Raw genomic sequence first — 18,889 nt, 5'->3', positions numbered from 1 at the left:
GGTAATAAAAGAGCTAATGGCGGAGGAATCCTTTGTAAAGCTTCCGCTATTCTCCAACATATCTGTACGGTTCACGGAAACAGATTTATAATGTGCCAAAACAACAAGATGTCAACACATTTAGTCAATCTGTTTGACCCCCTCGTCCTGATTCTTTGTCTATCTCAAAACTTGACTAAATGTAAAAAAAAAAAACACCACAAGTTGTGCGCTGTTTCCTGAAGATGTTTGGCTTTGTTGCAGCAAACCTGATGATGAAAACAGAAACACCGAGGACCTGTCAATGACAACAGGAGGTAAGTACACTTCCGGTTATCAGGTGTTCTAATATATTGATTGCGTCTCAAACATGCACAGCCACTGTTATGGGCCAATCCGTCGAAACTTGATGGACGTTTCAGAATATGCTCTCAAGTAAATTCTTCTTGTGTCTTCAAATTAAAGGTATCTGTCACTCATTGTAGATTTTCTTGCTTCCCATACCCCGTTTCTGTTCCAGCTGTAACATGTGTGTGTGTGTGTGTGTGTGTGTGTGTGTGTGTGTGTGTGTGTGTGTGTGTGTGTGTGTCATTGTCATTGTCATTGTCATTGTGTTTTATTGTTAACATAACCAAACAAGTTTTGCTTTTTTTCCACGAATGGAAACAAAGTTGAATCAAACTTGTGTATAAACAGCATCATCAGCAGCAACAACAACAACAACAACAACAACAACAACAACAACAACAACAACAACAACAACAACGTAGATAGAGTCAACAACAACATAAACTACCAATAGTTATTAAACGTTTTCATAATAGCAAAAAACATTCCAAAATCATGTTTAACCTTCGCCGGTGGTCGTGAGTCCGTGTGCACCCAGAAAGGTGTTTAATTAAAAATATATCTCTTAAACTAGTTGGAATTTTTGAATGAGCTTTTAAGAATGCCTTAGGCACCTAAAAAGCCCTTATGTCCTAAAATGTCAGCGAGAAGTAATTAAAGAACATAAAGGTCACGTTGTGTTGTAATTATTATTATTAATATTAATCCGCAGGCCGCAGAGATCCCTCGAGATCTTCAGACGCTTCCAACTACTATCTCACACCCCTCAACGTGTATGATGGTTTGACCAATCGAAACCTCGAAGAACACGCGTATGCTGATATGACCAATCAGAACAACACTTACGAAGTCTTGTCGCAGGACAGGGGAGATAACAGACCTTACGATTCGCTAGCTGCCCGAATTACTGCGGAACTGACAGAGCAGGGAGCAAGCGCGTGTTCCGAATACTACAACACAGTGAGTCCGCTAGGGTGGGGTTCTTCATCTTCAAAGCAAGCTCCTGCTACTTCAAATGGTTCAGATTATCAGAATATTTAGAGACGTGGAAAAGTCAAGGACCGTCAGAGTCCGGGTCTAAACGCGATTGTTTAATATGTGTTTATGAAATTTATCGGCAACCCGAGTCTGTTGACTCAGCAAAGAAAAGATCTGATTGCTATTCACCAATCGCTTTTTTCACAGCTGTGTTCAGTGTAAAAAAACATTGAAAAAAATGAAAGTGTTGAAAGAAAGATAGACCTGAATTGGATTTTAATTTAATCAGGATACAGATATATGGGCGAATCCAGAGGGGGATTTCCGGGGTTTCCCCAGGAGCTTCGCGCCCTTAACTGAACGCTTCGCATCCTCGATCTGCTCCTAAAAGAAATGTGGAACCCCCCCCCCCTCTTAAAAATGATGTGATCCGCCCCTAAAATATAAGGCTGCGTCTTTTCTTAAAATCTGCCTTTGTGAGATTTAGAGAAAATATGTGTTAAGGGCACAGTAAGCCTCCCGTAAACCATCACAGATACGGTCAGGCTTTTACACACAGTACAAACACCCTTTCATTTAAACACTCACCGATTGAGAACATCCTAGGTGCCCTCCGTAAAGAGCGAACAATTTTCAAAGAATTTATTTTTGCGTGGTTTATCTTACCCCTGAGCCATCGTAAACCCGTGTGATCCAGTTTCGCTTTTCAAAGAATGTAGTCGTCAGTTAGTTATTTGAATGCGACTATTTACAATAGCACGTTTTTATGCACGAAACAAACGGCTGTGGTTCACAAGAACTCTAGCGATGGCTTTTGACTGTTGAGAGGAACGGCGATATGCACTGATAAACCGGCGTCGTCTGCTACGACCCTTGCGTGACCCTGCTTCCGGGCTTTTCTTTTTTCAAACTTTCACAACTTCGAATTGTACTGATCTTGTCTTGATGAAAAAAGAATTCTTTTATGATTAAAGAATGTTTGTGTAACAAGCTGTCAATTTATTATTTAGATTTTAAAAGTTAGGTCTAGCGCAAAAACGCACCACGGTCCAAAAACATTTTGATAATCATCGATTCACGGCTATCGTCAGTTTACATCGATAGAATGAGACCCGAAGGGAAGTAACTCATGTTTGACCTGAGTTCAGGATGGGTCCAAAAAGTGTTCGAGACAATCTGCAAAATTAATTCTTAAAAAATTGCTCGCTCTTTACGTAGGGCACCTAGGATGTTCCCGTTTGGTGAGCGTTCAAATGGAAGGGTGTTTGTACTGTGTGTAAAAGCCTGACAGTATCTGTGATGGTTTACGGGAGGCTTACTGTCCGGGCGTGAATTCCGGTATTCATAACAGCCGTCCAGCACCAAAACGAGGCGCCATTGCTGTTGAGGCCAAGTCCACGAAAATAAATTCTTTGAAAATTTCTCACGCTCGACAGAAAGCAGCCAGGATGTTCCCGTTCGGTGAGCGTTCAAATGGAAGTATGCTTGTACTATATGTAGACGCTCGGGGAGCTCTGTGATGGTTTACGGGAGGCTTACTGTGCCTTTAAGCATTGCTGGCAAAGTCTAAAATTGGTTTGCCAAACATATCATTTGTTATATACTTCTTCTTCTTCTTCTGCGTTCGTGGGCTGAAACTCCCACGTATACACTCATGTTTTTGCACGAGTGGATTTTTACGTGCATGACCTTTTTTACCCCGCCATTCAGGCAGCCATATGCCGCTTTTCGAGGAAGCATGCTGGGTATTTTCGTGTTTCTATAACCCACCGAACTCTGACATGGATTACAGGATCTTTTCCGTGCGCACTTGGTCTTGTGCTTGCGTGTGCACACGAAGGGGGATAAGCCACTAGCAGGTCTGCACATAAGTTGACCTGGGAGATCGGAAAAATCTCCACTCTTAACCCACCAGGCAGCAGCGGCCAGGATTCGAACTCACGACCTTCTGATTAAGAGGCCGACGTCTTACCACCCCGCCACAGCGACCGTCTGTTATATACTTACATAAATATGTTTAATATAAATGTTGATACCACGTAATTTTACTTATTTTGCTTAAGAAGTTCCTTTATAAACGAAAGCGTGATTTTTTGATATGTTATATACGGTGAATTTTTATAGAGCTGTAATTTTGTTGATTTTGTAAATGTTGTGAATGATCGTTTTTTTAACATGTAAATATTGTGAATTTTCGTAAAACTATTTTATAAACATTGTAAGCATTGTGAATTTTCGCAGAATTATTTTGAAAATAATATTATTTATGGTTTGCACACAAACATTCTTTATCATCTATAAATATATATTGCGACTTATTCGAATTCTTGTAGAATTATTTGTAAGAAAAAAACGAATGAGCCAAGAAGTGTATATTATGGAGGTCTTGACAAAAAATAATCATAGCTGGCAATAGTTCATTCGTTTACAACTCTGTGTGCGCGCGTGTGTGTGTGCGTGTGTGTGTGCGTGCGTGTGTGTGCATTTGTATGTGTGTGTGTGTGTGTGTGTTTGTGCGTGCTTGTGTGTGTGTGTGTGTGTGTGTGTGTGTGTGTGTGTGTGTGTGTGTGTGTGTGTGTTCTAGATTCTAATACGGAGGAGGTTACCAACCTATGAGGAGGTTAACTGCCTATTGGGGACTTTCTATGTGAGAACATATCACACGGCATGCAACACAATTTGGATAGAGACAAACACAAGTAAAACAAGACATGTTCACAGTCACAGAGTAAAATTTGCACGTTGCAAGAGGCATTGAGCGAAAATCCGCCTATTTTAAATCGCTCGTCTGACTTTGAGGAATGCCTCAAGGTTAGAATTTTACTCTGACAAACGAGTCTATAACAAACGAGTCCAGACCCTAGACGTCTATTTCCGTTACAAAACTCCTTTAGGAGACCAATATTGACCAAACCATCTGTAGTGATTTTCCCCCAACGATAGTGAACTTGGTCAACACAAGATATTTGTTGTAATTAAAACGTACCGTCGGTGGTGAGTTTCCCCAAACGATAGGGAACTTGGCTACTACAGAATATCCGTTCAACTGGAAGAGAAGACCTGCCGTCTTGGCAAAGAAAAAAGGTCCAACTGGAAACTGACAGCAGAGTAGATTTCTTTTACGAGCTTAAGCACCTGCTTGAGTATGTTTGGTTTGAATATTCACACAAGGATGCAGATGGTTTGGAAATTATTACTATTTGTTCATATCTACTAAAAGAAGCTAGATTTAAACATTCTTGCCTACGTTGAACGTCACATGAGCACACCAACTGAGTTGTAACAAGTCGCGTAAGGCGAAATTACTACATTTAGTCAAGCTGTGGAACTCACAGAATGAAACTGAACGTAGTCCGCCGCTAGTGCAAAAGGCAGTGAAAGTGACGAGCCTGTTTGGCGCGGCAGCGGTTGCGCTGTGCTTCATAGCACGCTTTACTGTACCTCTCTTCGTTTTAACTTTCTGAGCGTGTTTTTAATCCAAACATATCATATCTATATGTTTTTGGAATCAGGAACCGACAAGGAATAAGATGAAATAGTTTTTGAAACGATTTCGGAAATTTAATTTTAATCATAATTTTTATATTTTTAATTTTCAGAGCTTGTTTTTAATCCAAATATAACATATTTATATGTTTTTGGAATCAGAAAATGAAGAAGAATAAGATGAACGTAAATTTGGATCGTTTGATAATTATTTTTTTTTTACAATTTTCAGATATTTAATGACCAAAGTCATCAATTAATTTTTAAGCCATCAAGCTGAAATGCAATACCGAAGTCCGGCCTTTGTCGAAGATTGCTTGGCCAAAATTTGAATCAATTTGATTGAAAAATGAGGGTGTGACAGTGCTGCCTCAACTTTTACAAAAAGCCGGATATGACGTCATCAAAGACATTTATCGAAAAAAAAAAAATCCGGGGATATCATTCCCAGAAACTTTCATGTCAAATTTCATAAAGATCGGTCCAGTAGTTTAGTCTGAATCGCTCTACACACACACACAGACAGACAGACACACACACACACACACACACACATACACCACGACCCTCGTCTCGATTCCCCCTCTATGTTAAAACATTTAGTCAAAACTTGACTAAATGTAAAAACATCAACTCCGGTGGTATGTTGTACCTGTCTTGTCAAAACTAATTAATTAACAGGAGTATGATTTCGAAAAAAGCTAAATGTTTTGGCAAACACGAAGGCACAACCTCAACCACCACCACCACCACGAACAACAACAACAACAACAACAACAACAACAAAGAACAAGAAAATGACCGGAGCATGACACACACGAAGCATTCGAAGACAGTGACTATCGTTATCAAGTGTTTGTGCAACGAGAAGTGTGGACATGTCCATCATCACAAACAATTATCATTAAAGTACTATTCAAGTGCTATATTCTAACTTTAGATAATCTTTTTGTTCAAGATGTTACGATTCACCTCCAGGGAAAACATTCATTTACAGCCAATACAGAGTGTCAGTAATAAAATAGTGAGCTCCTACTCTCTGAAGTGTGAATGGTTTTCTTGACACAAAACATCGTTTTCAAAAGAGGCAACGAAGTGTAATGTGTTTGTACGAAATAAGAAGAGCAGGATAACTTGTGAGACGTTTCTATTCACAGATTTTAGCTTCTGTGAGCGTCGTTTTTAAACAACAATGTTCCTCGTTGTTTCGTCTTGAATTTCATGTCCTGTATTCTGTATTCAGTTACGAAAAAAAGGCGTGCTTTCCTTTGCAAGGTTTTACAAAGTTTATTTTGATCAGGTCGTGTCCTTCACAAACACCAACCCCCACCACACACAAATACGCACAAATACACACACACACACACGCACGAATGCACGCACGCACGTACACACACACACACACACACACACACACACACACACACCCATACAAGCACACGCACACATGCACGCACACACACGTACACAATACTCCAGACATCACAAACACTCACATTCAAGTACCTCATAAAAAGACAGATGCAAAAGAATGTGTAAAACACGTAACACTAACTCGTCCGGTTTGGATTCTGAGAACACACTTGTTTTCCGATACTTTGTAAAAAGACCTGCGCGCGCCTTGCAATATCGTGATGTCCCTACAACACCCTGCCAAGCCGGGTGACACTGGAATACGCCGCGTCACCGCATGACGTCAAACGCATCAGCTGTTCGCAGTGCGTATCTCCAGAAAATCGCCTCTAATTTCTTCCAAATAACATATCATAACATTGCCGTTGTCTTCACTTTAGCATAAGGTGTTATAGTATCCTGGAATCGATTCATTTTGTTCCTCGGACGCATGTGTGGACGTAGATATAAGATTATTCACAGTTCTCAAGCGTATTCTGTTTAAATCTAGGTTTTCCACGATTCTCATGGAAAATCAAGCTCACGAACTAAGCTGCAGACAATCGGAGAACGTTCGATGGTCATTTATTGATAGTTCAGTCACTTGTTGAGACGTATAGTGCTGTAGTTTGATTACACTGCATGAATTTCTGAAGTCACCCAAGTTTTTGTCGGGTGTGCGCCGGATCCTTTTTTATTTTTTCATGGGTGTGTGCCGCGTCACCGATCGGGTGAGCGCCGCGTCAAGTACTTCAAAATAATATAGTTGGGTCTCTCTGTGTCTGTCGGTCTGTGTGTGGCAGTTTGATGCGAAAAACAGCTCTCCACAGAAATATGACTTAGCTGGATGTTTTTTGTCACTTTTATGCAAGATCAAGAGAACATAACACAGCAGTTGTGTGTTTTCCAGTAATTGTGGACAGACTCAACTCAAAACTCTCTCTCTCTCTCTCTCTCTCTCTCTCTCTCTCTCTCTCTCTCTCTCTCTCTCTCTCTCTCTCTCTCTCTCTCTCTCTCTCTCTCTCTCTCTTTGTTCATTCTATAAATCCCCAAAAGATAACATCTTTTTCTTTCTTGTTTCAGCATATCTGGTCATGGATTTTCGCTGTGCTCACTGTTTCCAGGAGTTTGAGGATTTTAAGTCTGTAATTAATCATTGCGTTGCAACACATCCAAACAACCAACTGCAGTACCGCTGTGTTTCATTAAACCACAAGACAGGAAAAAAGTCCTTTATTCGAAAACAGTTTTCTGTAGTGCCAAGTGAGTTGAATGAACGCAATCAGAAGATCAATGTATCAGGCAATGACAGAATTAAAATTGTTGACTGCGATCAGGATAGTGAGAACGGTTTTCTTTGCCGGCGTTGACGTCATGGCTGGGAGGCCTATAGCCTCACTTAGATCTTGAAGTGGTTGCGTTTGAACAGTTTCTTCAGTACTTACATCCAAGAAGCTATCAAGGGTGACAGCGGACAATTCCATCTGTAATGAAATGGAAAAGACACATACACGGATCAGTGTGACAAACGGATTTGCACATAATGTATATTGGAGTTATGTGACGCAGGTGTACACAATTTCATGGGCCACGAACTTTGAGTAGGCACCGTGCGGTGAAATATTGTCCGTACAGTGCAGTGATGTCACGTGTGAGATGTGACCAATCAGAGAAGAGTAGTGACTGAGGTCACGTTTGTAGATAGATTAGACAGCAGAGCTTTGCAGACCATTGACAAGAGAAGACGGGTCTCTTACTGGGTAAAGTTTCTCACCGGGCGCTGGGAGGTCGGTTAGACTCGTGCCGCGGTATTGAATCGGTGGATTCAACTGCTGTGTTTACAGGTATTTATTGAATTGATATTTTGCTCGGAGATATTATTTTGCTCGGAAATATTGACTTGAGAAATGACCGGGAGAGTCATGTATGAATTGGCTGAAAAGCGTGCGCTGTTGTCAGCCATTGTTGAAAATGGAATGTTTACATGTTTTTCGGAAATGAAGTCGCTTATGAGTAAGCGGGTGTATATACTGTAACCGCATAAGTTAGTTGACGGTAGTGATAAAGAATGTCATAAAAGTTTATTCAAGTATGGAGACTTATGGTAGTTTAAACTTGTGTATTTTAGCATCCCGGGCCGAGAGCGGTCGCGGAAGTTGGGGAACGAGACGGGAGGTTCTGCCCTTACGCCCGAGCCGTGAGCTATGGGGAGTGCAGGAGGGGAGACAGCGTGAAGCGCTGTAAAACGGGAACCCCGTCCCCATTCCACCACACGAAGATAGTTTGTGTGGGTGGGGTGGAGCAGTACGTGCCACTGAATATGTGAGTACGACTGGGAGAAATTAACCAGCGTGATAGCTGTACGGAGATACGTTTCCCAAGTGAACAACCACGAGACGTCGAGCGTCGTGGTTTTTGTCATCTGTGTGTAACAGAAGTGGATATTGACAGAAGTATTGCTTGAGACAATGACTTCGTGTGTAGTGAGAGACGGGCTCTCAGGGAACAAAGCTTAAAGTGTTATACGTGTGTGCACGTGAATTGTAGACTGCATGACAAAGTAACATGTTTGTATTTATGTGCAGCTAGTTTTCTGTATGTTAACAGAAATAGCACCTACTCGTTGAGTGAGAGTGATTTGTAGGATGAATGTGGAATAATACGTTTATGTTGTGTTATTGAACATTCTAATAGAGGTACAGAGGCAAAGGGCCGTAACTGTGTTATTGTCTTTGTGCCTGGTTGGAATGTGTGTGTGTGTGTGTGAAGGCTAGATAGTAAACAGAGAGTAGCACGCACAATTTCTGATAGGAGTAGATATACATACATACAGACATACACACGTAAATTCCAGCCGTAACATTTGGTGACCCCGATTACTCTGTGTTAGTTAAAATTTGTAGTTGTTTCCCTGCTTTGCTAAATTTAATTTTGTCCCCTGTGTTGGGTTTTTTAGAATTTTTGGCAGTAGGTCACGCAGACAGAGATTTTTCAGATTGAGTAGTTGTGTCGTCCATGTCCTGTTTTGTACTGTTACCGTCTCCAGTTTTACGGTAGTGCTTACTGTACAGTTCTAAGCACTGAGGGATTAGCTTCATTTTTCTTCCTGTGGGGTCTTTCATTTCTCTTTCCTTGCTCTTTTCTGTGCTTTCATTTTGTAAAATAGTTAGTACATTTTTTCTTTCTGCTTTGGAATAGGGATCTATCTGTTGTTTATTGCCCTTTGCCTTTGTTAAGTTGATTAACTTTGATTAATTTTGTTCTTTTTGACTTTGAAATTTTATGATTTGATTTTGAATTTATTTTTTTTGTTAGTGTGATTGATTAGGTTTATTGATTTTGTAGGTTTGCTTTGTTGATTTTGTAAGTTTGTTGTAAATAATTAAAGTAATTAGTTGTGATATTTTGATAGAGACTTTAATTAGTTTAAGTTTTAGTTTATTTTTGATGTGTTATTAGTTATGGTAGTAGATTGAGTACTTTGAATTTTTTTTTGTTGGTTTAATTTAGTCGGCTGTTTGGTGATTGTGTCACTTTAAATTTTTTTTTTGGAATTTGTTGTATTTGCCTCCAACTACATTTTTTGTTGTTGTTGTCTTGTTGATCTAAATTAGGTTAATCTTATTAGTAGTTGTATAATATAGTTATTTTAAGTTACTATTTAAAACTTTGATGGGTTGTTTTACTTCATAAATTTGTTGTTGGAACTTCGTTTTTATTTTGCTTCCAACTGCGTTTCTTTTAGCTGGACTTTATTTAGTTTGGGTTTGATTTTCTGATTTAGTACTTAGATTGTTGATTAGTCTTAAGTCTTTACTTGTGTTTGCATTTTTGAACTTTGAATTTTTCCTCCTATTTGTGGTTTGGGGTTGTTGTTTTGTTTGTACTTGTATATATGTTTGAAGATTCGTTTTGACTTCATTGACTGAATATTTGACTTTAATTAAAATTGTTGGATATTTTTGCGTGAGATTTACGCCAAAACGTGTTTGGATATAGTCTTGTGTTGACTATTGTATCTGGTGAAAGATTTTTTGTGGTACGTGACAGATTTCAAGTGGATTGCTTGGACTTACATTATTCTTTGAAACTTTTTCAAATTTGTTGTTTCTCTAAACTTGGACATATTTTGGGTGTGATTTTGAAAGTTCAAAACTTACACAATGGAGAGCGAAGATGATTATGATGCGTTGTTTGAAAAGTTTGTAAAACAGGCAGAGACTTTGGGTCTGGCTGCAGAGAAACGTGAGAAATACGTGAAAGAGAGTTTTGATCGTTTGGAGAGAAAACGAGAAAAAGATGAAAGACAAAGAGAATTGGAAAGAGAAGAGAAACAAAAAGAAAAAGAAAGGGAAGAGAGACAAAAAGCATTGGAAATGGAAGAAAGACGAAGAGATAAAGAAATGGAACACCAGTTGCTAAAAGAAAGGGAAGAAAGAGAACACCAGTTGAAACAAAAAGAACTAGAGATTAGGCAGGCTGAACTTAGTGCTGGTTCGCGTACACCGCAAAATGATCGGGATTCTCACACCAGGCTCCCTGCATTCAGGGAACAGCAAGATGATATAGACTCTTACTTGTTCAGATTTGAAACTCATGCAAAATCTCTGGGATGGGAAGAGACAAGGTGGATCACGTACTTGTCTGCTCTTTTAGAGGGCAATGCATTAAACCTATACCATAGCCTTGCTGCTGCTGGTGAACTAACATACCAATCTTTGAAAAAGAACTTGCTGAAGACATTTCAGTGCACATCTGAAAATGTTAGACAAAAACTCAGATATAGTAAACCAAGAGAAAATGAACCGTTCCAAACTTTTGGAATTGAGTTGCGACGATTGTTTGATCGTTGGGTGGCGCTATCTGGGATAACCACAGATGTTGATGGTTTAACAGACTTGATTCTGGCAGAACAATTCCTTGAAAGTGTATCAGCCGACGTAGCAACTTTCATTCGAGAGAGAGGTCTTGTTAAACTTGATGATATGGTCACTGCTGCCGAGAATTACCGTTTATCACGGAAGTCAGGGTCTACTATTTTCTCAGCTGGTTCCTGTGTTCAGGAAGACTATGTTGGCTCTGCTTCCGCAAATGGTGATAATCACGGAGGTGATCAGGAGTTACCGCGAGTTGGTTCTGGTTTTGCTAAGCATAGTGATAACCGGAGTTATGGGACTTCTGAAGCTCAAACATATCCACATGAGGGTGCATATAAATCACGTAGAAGTAGACGCAGACGTGCACATGGTAAGAGAGTTCGTTCACCCCGAGAGGACGACACTTGTTTTCTGTGTTGGGAAAAAGGTCATTGGTGTGAAGAGTGTCCATTGCGGATAAATCCTGTAAATCCTTGCTGGGCTTGTGGTTTAGGCGGCCATAAATTGAAATCGTGTCCGATGGCTAAATTTCTAGAAGAGAGGGAGTCAGGAAATGCAGTTGTTCGGGAGGTCGTTCCTCCAGTCGTTCCTCCAGTCGTTCCTCCAGTTAAGAAAGTTGTGGAAAGTTTGAAGTTGGAACATGGTAGTGTCAACGAGAGAGAATGTACAGTCCTTCGAGACACGGGTTCAACGATGTCTGGAGTGCGTAGTGGATTGGTGTCAAAAGACCAGATGGTCAGTAGAAAGGTCACCTGTAAGACATTTGGTGGAGAGGTCCTTACTTATCCTCAGGCGAAAGTTAAAGTTGAGACACCTTATGTGTCGGGAGAAATGGTTTGTTGCGTACTGAATGATCCTGTCGCTGATTTGATCATAGGCAACATTCCGGGGATTTCAGGGAGTGCAGACTGTTTTCCTGATGTTGAGGGGGTTACAGCTAGTACAAATCGTGCGCAGGAAAAGAGAAGAAACCCTCCTGGTAAACCTTTGGTTCTGACTCCAGATCAGAAGGTTGCGTGTTCGAATGAGAACTTGGCAGTTGTGCGAGAACAACTCTTTCAGTTGCAAGCAGATGTGAACAGATTGAAGTCCAGGTTAATTGAGACTACTGCTGCTGTAAGCCATGGTGGCACACGCAGAAAGAGGTCAAGAAAATGGTTTGCATGATTTTGGCTACTTGCTGGTTTAGCATCAGGAACATGAGTCGTAGTACTATGCTGGAAGAGTCCTGGACTCATAAGAAAACTGATGGTGTTAAAGATTGACTTTTTAAGTTTGAGCTAGAAAGCAACATGACTGGAAATTGTGAGTTAAAAGAAAAACTCAGTGGAATCTTCCAAGAGAAGGAAGAAGTACTTTATCAGACATAAAGTAGTGTTGTTACACATAATATGTGATCAGTGGATCAGAAAGTTTGTTTCTTATATCAACTACGACAGTTTTGTTCCGTAGTGGAATGCGATATTGAAATTGTATGCCAGTGAAGTAGTTACCCTCTTTTACCTGTTATCCTAAAGAAAAAATAACCTCGGTCGGTCATTTTTTTTCTGGGAGGAGGGGGTAATGTGACAAAGGGATTTGCACATAGTGTATATTGGAGTTATGTGACGCAGGTGTACACAATTTCATGGGCCACGAACTTTGAGTAGGCACCGTGCGGTGAAATATTGTCCGTACAGTGCAGTGATGTCACGTGTGAGATGTGACCAATCAGAGAAGAGTAGTGACTGAGGTCACGTTTGTAGATAGATTAGACAGCAGAGCTTTGCAGACCATTGATCCCGCAGTGGGGCACTGCGGTTATGAAATTAAAGGCCCCTCCTGTTTTTGGAACCGCAGGAGCTTTCTAGTTTGCTGTTAGGTAGATTTTTGGTTCCTCTTTCCTGTCATGCTCTCTTTTTCTTCATGAATTCTTTTCTTTTTTTCTGCCTTCTTGCTCATTCACCTGTATTTTTTCCAAAAATCTCTTCTCTTGCCGCTTGTCTCGCGATTCATGTATAGTTTAATCTGTTAGTGTTCTGATGTAAGTCCAGCAGTAGATATGTTAAGCCTATTTTAACATACTGGAAACTGGTAATCTTCCAGTAGGTATTAATTTAGTTTTACTAAAGCCTGCTGGGACACAAGTAATGGGTTAGTGCATTTGTAAACAGGAATCGCTTGACAAGTGGCCCCCTTCATCCCCCCCTTCCTCGTCCTGATATGGCTCTGCGTAGTCGGCTGGACGTTAAGCAACAAATAAACAAACAAACAAACAAACAGACCATTGACAAGAGAAGACGGGTCTCTTACTGGGTAAAGTTTCTCACCGGGCGCTGGGAGGTCGGTTAGACTCGTGCCGCGGTATTGAATCGGTGGATTCAACTGCTGTGTTTACAGGTATTTATTGAATTGATATTTTGCTCGGAGATATTATTTTGCTCGGAAATATTGACTTGAGAAATGACCGGGAGAGTCATGTATGAATTGGCTGAAAAGCGTGCGCTGTTGTCAGCCATTGTTGAAAATGGAATGTTTACATGTTTTTCGGAAATGAAGTCGCTTATGAGTAAGCGGGTGTATATACTGTAACCGCATAAGTTAGTTGACGGTAGTGATAAAGAATGTCATAAAAGTTTATTCAAGTATGGAGACTTATGGTAGTTTAAACTTGTGTATTTTAGCATCCCGGGCCGAGAGGGGTCGCGGAAGTTGGGGAACGAGACGGGAGGTTCTGCCCTTACGCCCGAGCCGTGAGCTGTGGGGAGCGCAGGAGGGGAGACAGCGTGAAGCGCTGTAAAACGGGAACCCCGTCCCCATTCCACCACACGAAGACAGTTTGTGTGGGTGGGGTGGAGCAGTACGTGCCACTGAATATGTGAGTACGACTGGGAGAAATTAACCAGCGTGATAGCTGTACGGAGATACGTTTCCCAAGTGAACAACCACGAGACGTCGAGCGTCGTGGTTTTTGTCATCTGTGTGTAACAGAAGTGAATATTGACAGAAGTATTGCTTGAGACAATGACTTCGTATGTAGTGAGACAGACAGGCTCTCACGGAACAAAGCTTGAAGTGTTCTACGTGTGTGCACGGGAATTGTAGACTACATGACAAAATAACATGTATGTAATTTTGTGCAGCTAGTTTTCTGTATGTTAACAGAAATAGCACCTACTCGTTGAGTGAGAGTGATTTGTAGGATGAATGTGGAATAATACGTTTATGTTGTGTTATTGAACATTCTAATAGAGGTACAGAGGCAAAGGGCCGTAACTGTGTTATTGTCTTTGTGCCTGGTTGGAATGTGTGTGTGTGTGTGTGTGTGAAGGCTAGATAGTAAACAGAGAGTAGCACGCACAATTTCTGATAGGAGTAGATATACTATACATACAGGCATACACACGTAAATTCCAGCCGTAACAATCAGTTCATGTACTTCCTGAGTTCAGCTTCTATAAAAAAAAAGTACGCAATACCACCATTAAACGATAAACTATGGAAAGTTGTTGACGCGGCGCACACCCATGGCAAAGCTAAAAGTGATCGGGCAGACACCCGGCGAGTGACGCGGCGTACACCCGTGAAATCTTTCGGTGACCAAATGAATTCACGAACTGTGATCAAAGTATACCAACTTGAATAACAAAAAGTGACGTGCGTATCACGAAATGGCCTTTAATTACTCTCCAGGTATCTGCAGCTTTGTCCGTGAGGTTATTTTTCCATACGAACTGAGGAATGCCTAAATTTACACTGAATATGCTTGAAAAGTGTACATAATCTTACTTCGAGGGCCACGCATATGTCGGAGGAACAAAATGAATCGATTCCAGGATACTATAGCACCTTATGCTAAAGTGAAGACAACAGCAATGTTATGATATGTTATTTGGAAGAAGTTAGAGGCGATTTTCTGGAGATACTCACTGCGAACAGCTGATGCATTTGACGTCATGCGGTGACGCGGCGTATTCCAGTGTCACCCGGCTTGGCAGCGTGTACAATAGACGTGAAAGCGATACGAACGATAAAGGAAGTTAACTGCACACACAGGTAGGCACGACACCGTGTGCATGCTAAGTCAGTTGAGTCTCTGGCCTTGGCACGATACAGCTAGGTGGTTATGCTGGCGAACTTCTTCTCGCTTTGAGGTAGGAACACGTTCACGGTATAATATAAAGTTTACACAATTTTAAATAAGTTGTTGAATAATACGTATAGGAATGTTGTACGGCTATTTATTCGCCCCCCCCCCCCCCCCCCCCCCCTCCCCCCCTCCCCCGTCCCACCACCAAAGATTTAGATAATGAACTGTCCTGTTTAAGATCTTTTTAAGTTTAAAATAAGTATGTGATTAAGGTATGATATGCTGCTCATGGTACAAGAAAAACAAATACTAATAAATAAACATTGCTTGAAAAACGAGGTAGCTAGGTATATTCCTGCTGGAGGGCCATTGGTTGACTTTAGGAAAAGAAATTCTTTGAAACAAAATAAACTGTAAACCACCACTGGGATCTGCCTCAAACTTTGGCACCTATTGCCGCATTCATTTTTTGCTTAGCATGCAAAGTCCCGATTTTTTAACCTGAAACCCTGAATTAATATGAATATTTGTTTAGTTCTTTCGGAAAAGTTACGTAATACAACACGCTTATTATACACATTCGCAAAAGTAAACACCGATTTAGGTCAGCCTATTGGTCATCACTTCTGAAATTTCCAAAGCAAATCATTGAGAACTTGAGCAGATATGGCTCTTTGGGTGGAAGACCCCCTCAAAAATGGCCGCAAAACGTGCCTTTTTGGGCCTCGGAAACGGTTGACACCTACCGCCTTTGACAAACGGCTACATAAAGACTAGAGAAGTCAGGTGCATAAAACAAAATGTTCTGAACAGGACATTAAATGACCTTTCCAATGGTTGTCACAAGTGTTTGGTTTGTGCATATTCTGATTTTTTGCAGATTTTAAAATACGGGGCTATGGTTTTTGTCAGGTCGATTCTAGGGGTGACCTTGTTTGACAGGCTGTCACGGGATGCCTATACAAAGTACCATCAATCGGACAAATGATATGTACAGCTGACATAATTACCTTTTCGAGCATATAAAGTTTAACTAAAATGAATTGCGTTTTAATGCTTTTCATAGCGTGCGAAAATTGTTGCAATAATATGTTGGCCAAGTTTACATAGCAACTTACATAGCGTGTGTACGGAGAACATTGTTCAGGATGATTAGTATTAATTTGTTAAAAGGGTTGAGTGTTATTTTTAGTCATTGTCGTTCAATCCTGGTAAATTTTGAGTATTATGACCAAACCTTAGAGAAGCTTCAGTGACACCTCTTACTGACCTCTATTGTCAGCACGTGAATGCACACTTCTCACATCTGTCAAGGTTTGATTCACTGCTTTCCTCGGTCAGGTTCTGTCCAATGAGCGTGACAGTTTTAAGAAGCACTAGAGTTCACACGAATATGTATTAATATGTGACGTTAAGCGTCGGGCTCTTTTCGGGTATAAGTTTGACTGTTTTTCTATTGTTTTGTGAAGAATTACGTGTACAGTGCTCAAACCACAAAGTCTAGAAACAGGAAATTTTAACAGAAGATAGTGCTAATCGTCCAAAACAACTTTTCTTCTCCAGCACTATATAAAAGTTGCTTTGAATTATATTAGATAATTTTGTTTAAGCTCCCACGACTGGCCCCTCAGCCAGATCATAGCAAATCTCATTATTTGTTTAAAGTTTAATTTTGGCCAATTACTGCCCACCTTCATTCTACATAATTATGAACGAACAAACTGTGTTGACGAGAATCGAAATATCTTATAACTGACGCCTGACTTAACATCATTGAAATTTGCACCAAACAATATCATAGTGTTGTAGGGCCAATACAAAAATAATTCTTCACTCTATATTTCTTTATTTGACGCATTTTGTCTTAGAAATATCTTAGTTGAGCAGTTGAAGTGTCGTAAACAAGGAATCAGTGAACCAAATGTCAATATGAAAATCATCCGACCTGTTAATAACTTTCCCCGTCAGATTTCAACCTCTTATGCATTTTGCAGTTTGTGTGACTTAAGGTGACGACATGCAATACCGTGTTTACGATGGCAGTGTCAAGTACTCAGCTATTGCACTATACATTTTGTATATGATATGCTTTCCAAAGGCGCTTTGAAATGAAACGTGGCTGTTGGTGTACGTGTTCTTATTTGTGCAACCCGGAACTTCGTAACATGAGAATGCGAGACCTAGTGTAGTGCATTTGGCAGAGTTTCAGAGACGCGCAGACGCTTTATAAAAAACAACAAAGAGCTTCTGTTACATTCTATTCTCCTTTTTGCTTGCGGATTTTATTTTTAACCTGTTCACAAAAAGGTTCCCACTCTGCACATGAAGTAGGCAGGGTGTAGATGTCTGACATGTGTCATAGTAGCAAGAAACGCTCATTTAATGTAAAAGGGTGTAGATGTCTGACATGTGTCATAGTAGCAAGAAACGCTCATTTAATGTAAAAGGGTGTAGATGTCTGACATGTGTCATAGTAGCAAGAAACGCTCATTTAATGTAAAAGGGGGTAGATGTCTGACATGTGTCATAGTAGCAAGAAACGCTCATTTAATGTAAAAGGGTGTAGATGTCTGACATGTGTCATAGTAGCAAGAAACGCTCATTTAATGTAAAAGGGGGTAGATGTCTGACATGTGTCATAGTAGCAAGAAACGCTCATTTAATGTAAAAGGGTGTAGATGGCTGACATGTGTCATAGTAGCAAGAAACGCTCATTTAATGTAAAAGGGTGTAGATGGCTGACATGTGTCATAGTAGCAAGAAACGCTCATTTAATGTAAAAGGGTGTAGATGGCTGACATGTGTCATAGTAGCAAGAAACGCTCATTTAATGTAAAAGCCCAGACAGATCTGTAGTGGTGCAAAATATTGCTTACAAGGGAAGCAAAGTATACCGTTACATTAACGAGATTGCACACATAATTTCCTTTTCTATTTCACAGATCACACAGTAAAAGGCATAGCCCTGTTCGTGCAATTAAATTCATTGTTTTGAGTAAGGACATTATTCCAAAAATCAACAGTATGTCTGCTTCCTGCGCATTGAAGGGATTTGATTTAATGACCTGATGTCTACGTAAAAATATATTGGCTAGAAAAGCAAAATGCTCATATGACTTACCTTCGAAATAAGTTACATATATATCAGAGTAAATCATGTGCTGTTCTAGTTCCTGGAAATTTGAAGACATGATAATTTCTTCTTTAAGGCACACACTCTAGATACTCCCCTGTGTCGGAAGTCAATGTTGTTTGGCATTCGGTCTGTCAACAATCTCCTTGCTGCTTTCATACGATTGCACAAAGACCGAAATGGTTCACTTCTGTTCACTTGTTACTTTTAGTCCAATTACCTGCAAGGGTGAAGTCCTAAGAAATGTGTTCCCATATTGCGATTCTATTACTATGCTCCAGTTTTAGCCTTTCACATATATGTTGTGTGTGTTTGTTTTGTTTTGTTATGTTGGAGGTTTTTGTTTGTTTGTTGTTGAATTTTTGCTTGATGCATAGACAGCCAACAACAAAAAGCGGTGTTTCTAATTGACAGACGTAGCCATGCCATCAACGTTATCTATTTGCATGAAACAATCGTCTCGATGTTTTGCTCTGTTTTAAATATTTGCATATGACTCTTATGGCACCTCCCTACTAGCAGATGTTCAATGAGTATTATGTCCGGTGAGCATCGCGAGTTTTGTCTGCACTTATTACCTACAATTTTGTTGCCTGATATATGATTATAACTTTATTTTAATTCTAT

At 40.2% G+C, this 18,889-nt stretch overlaps 3 protein-coding genes and 1 long non-coding RNA gene across 7 annotated transcripts in view; 3 read left to right on the top strand and 1 right to left on the bottom strand.

Annotated features, from left to right (window-relative positions):
• Nucleotides 1-1,483, top strand: part of LOC138971024 (uncharacterized) — a 5,191-nt gene extending 3,708 nt beyond the window's left edge. The window contains exons 6-7 of the mRNA XM_070343625.1: nucleotides 244-296; nucleotides 1,040-1,483. Of these exons, the coding sequence (XP_070199726.1) occupies nucleotides 244-296; nucleotides 1,040-1,368 (382 nt within the window). The 3' untranslated portion in view covers nucleotides 1,369-1,483. The remainder of the gene's footprint in view (nucleotides 1-243; nucleotides 297-1,039) is intronic.
• Nucleotides 1-18,889, bottom strand: part of LOC138971029 (uncharacterized) — a 417,720-nt gene that overhangs the window by 27,732 nt on the left and 371,099 nt on the right. The window lies entirely within an intron of this gene.
• Nucleotides 1-18,889, top strand: part of LOC138971023 (uncharacterized) — a 36,327-nt gene that overhangs the window by 7,888 nt on the left and 9,550 nt on the right. Inside the window, exon 1 of one of the 3 annotated variants that reach the window (XM_070343623.1) lies at nucleotides 15,083-15,193. The exons of the other annotated variants lie outside the window; for them this stretch is intronic. Coding sequence (XP_070199724.1) covers nucleotides 15,116-15,193 — 78 coding nt within the window. The 5' untranslated portion in view covers nucleotides 15,083-15,115. Of the gene's footprint in view, nucleotides 1-15,082; nucleotides 15,194-18,889 lie in introns of those variants that run through there. 3 annotated transcript variants of the gene reach the window in all.
• LOC138971021 (uncharacterized) lies at nucleotides 6,438-7,411 on the top strand. Its single transcript, XR_011457147.1, has 2 exons — nucleotides 6,438-6,509; nucleotides 7,267-7,411. It is a non-coding gene; the product is annotated as an uncharacterized lncRNA (long non-coding RNA).

Source organism: Littorina saxatilis, linkage group LG7, assembly GCF_037325665.1.
Source record: "Littorina saxatilis isolate snail1 linkage group LG7, US_GU_Lsax_2.0, whole genome shotgun sequence".
NCBI classification, from domain to species: Eukaryota; Metazoa; Mollusca; class Gastropoda; order Littorinimorpha; family Littorinidae; genus Littorina; species Littorina saxatilis.
Note: the sequence above shows the minus strand (reverse complement) of the source record. Positions and strands in the feature narration are given on the sequence as shown.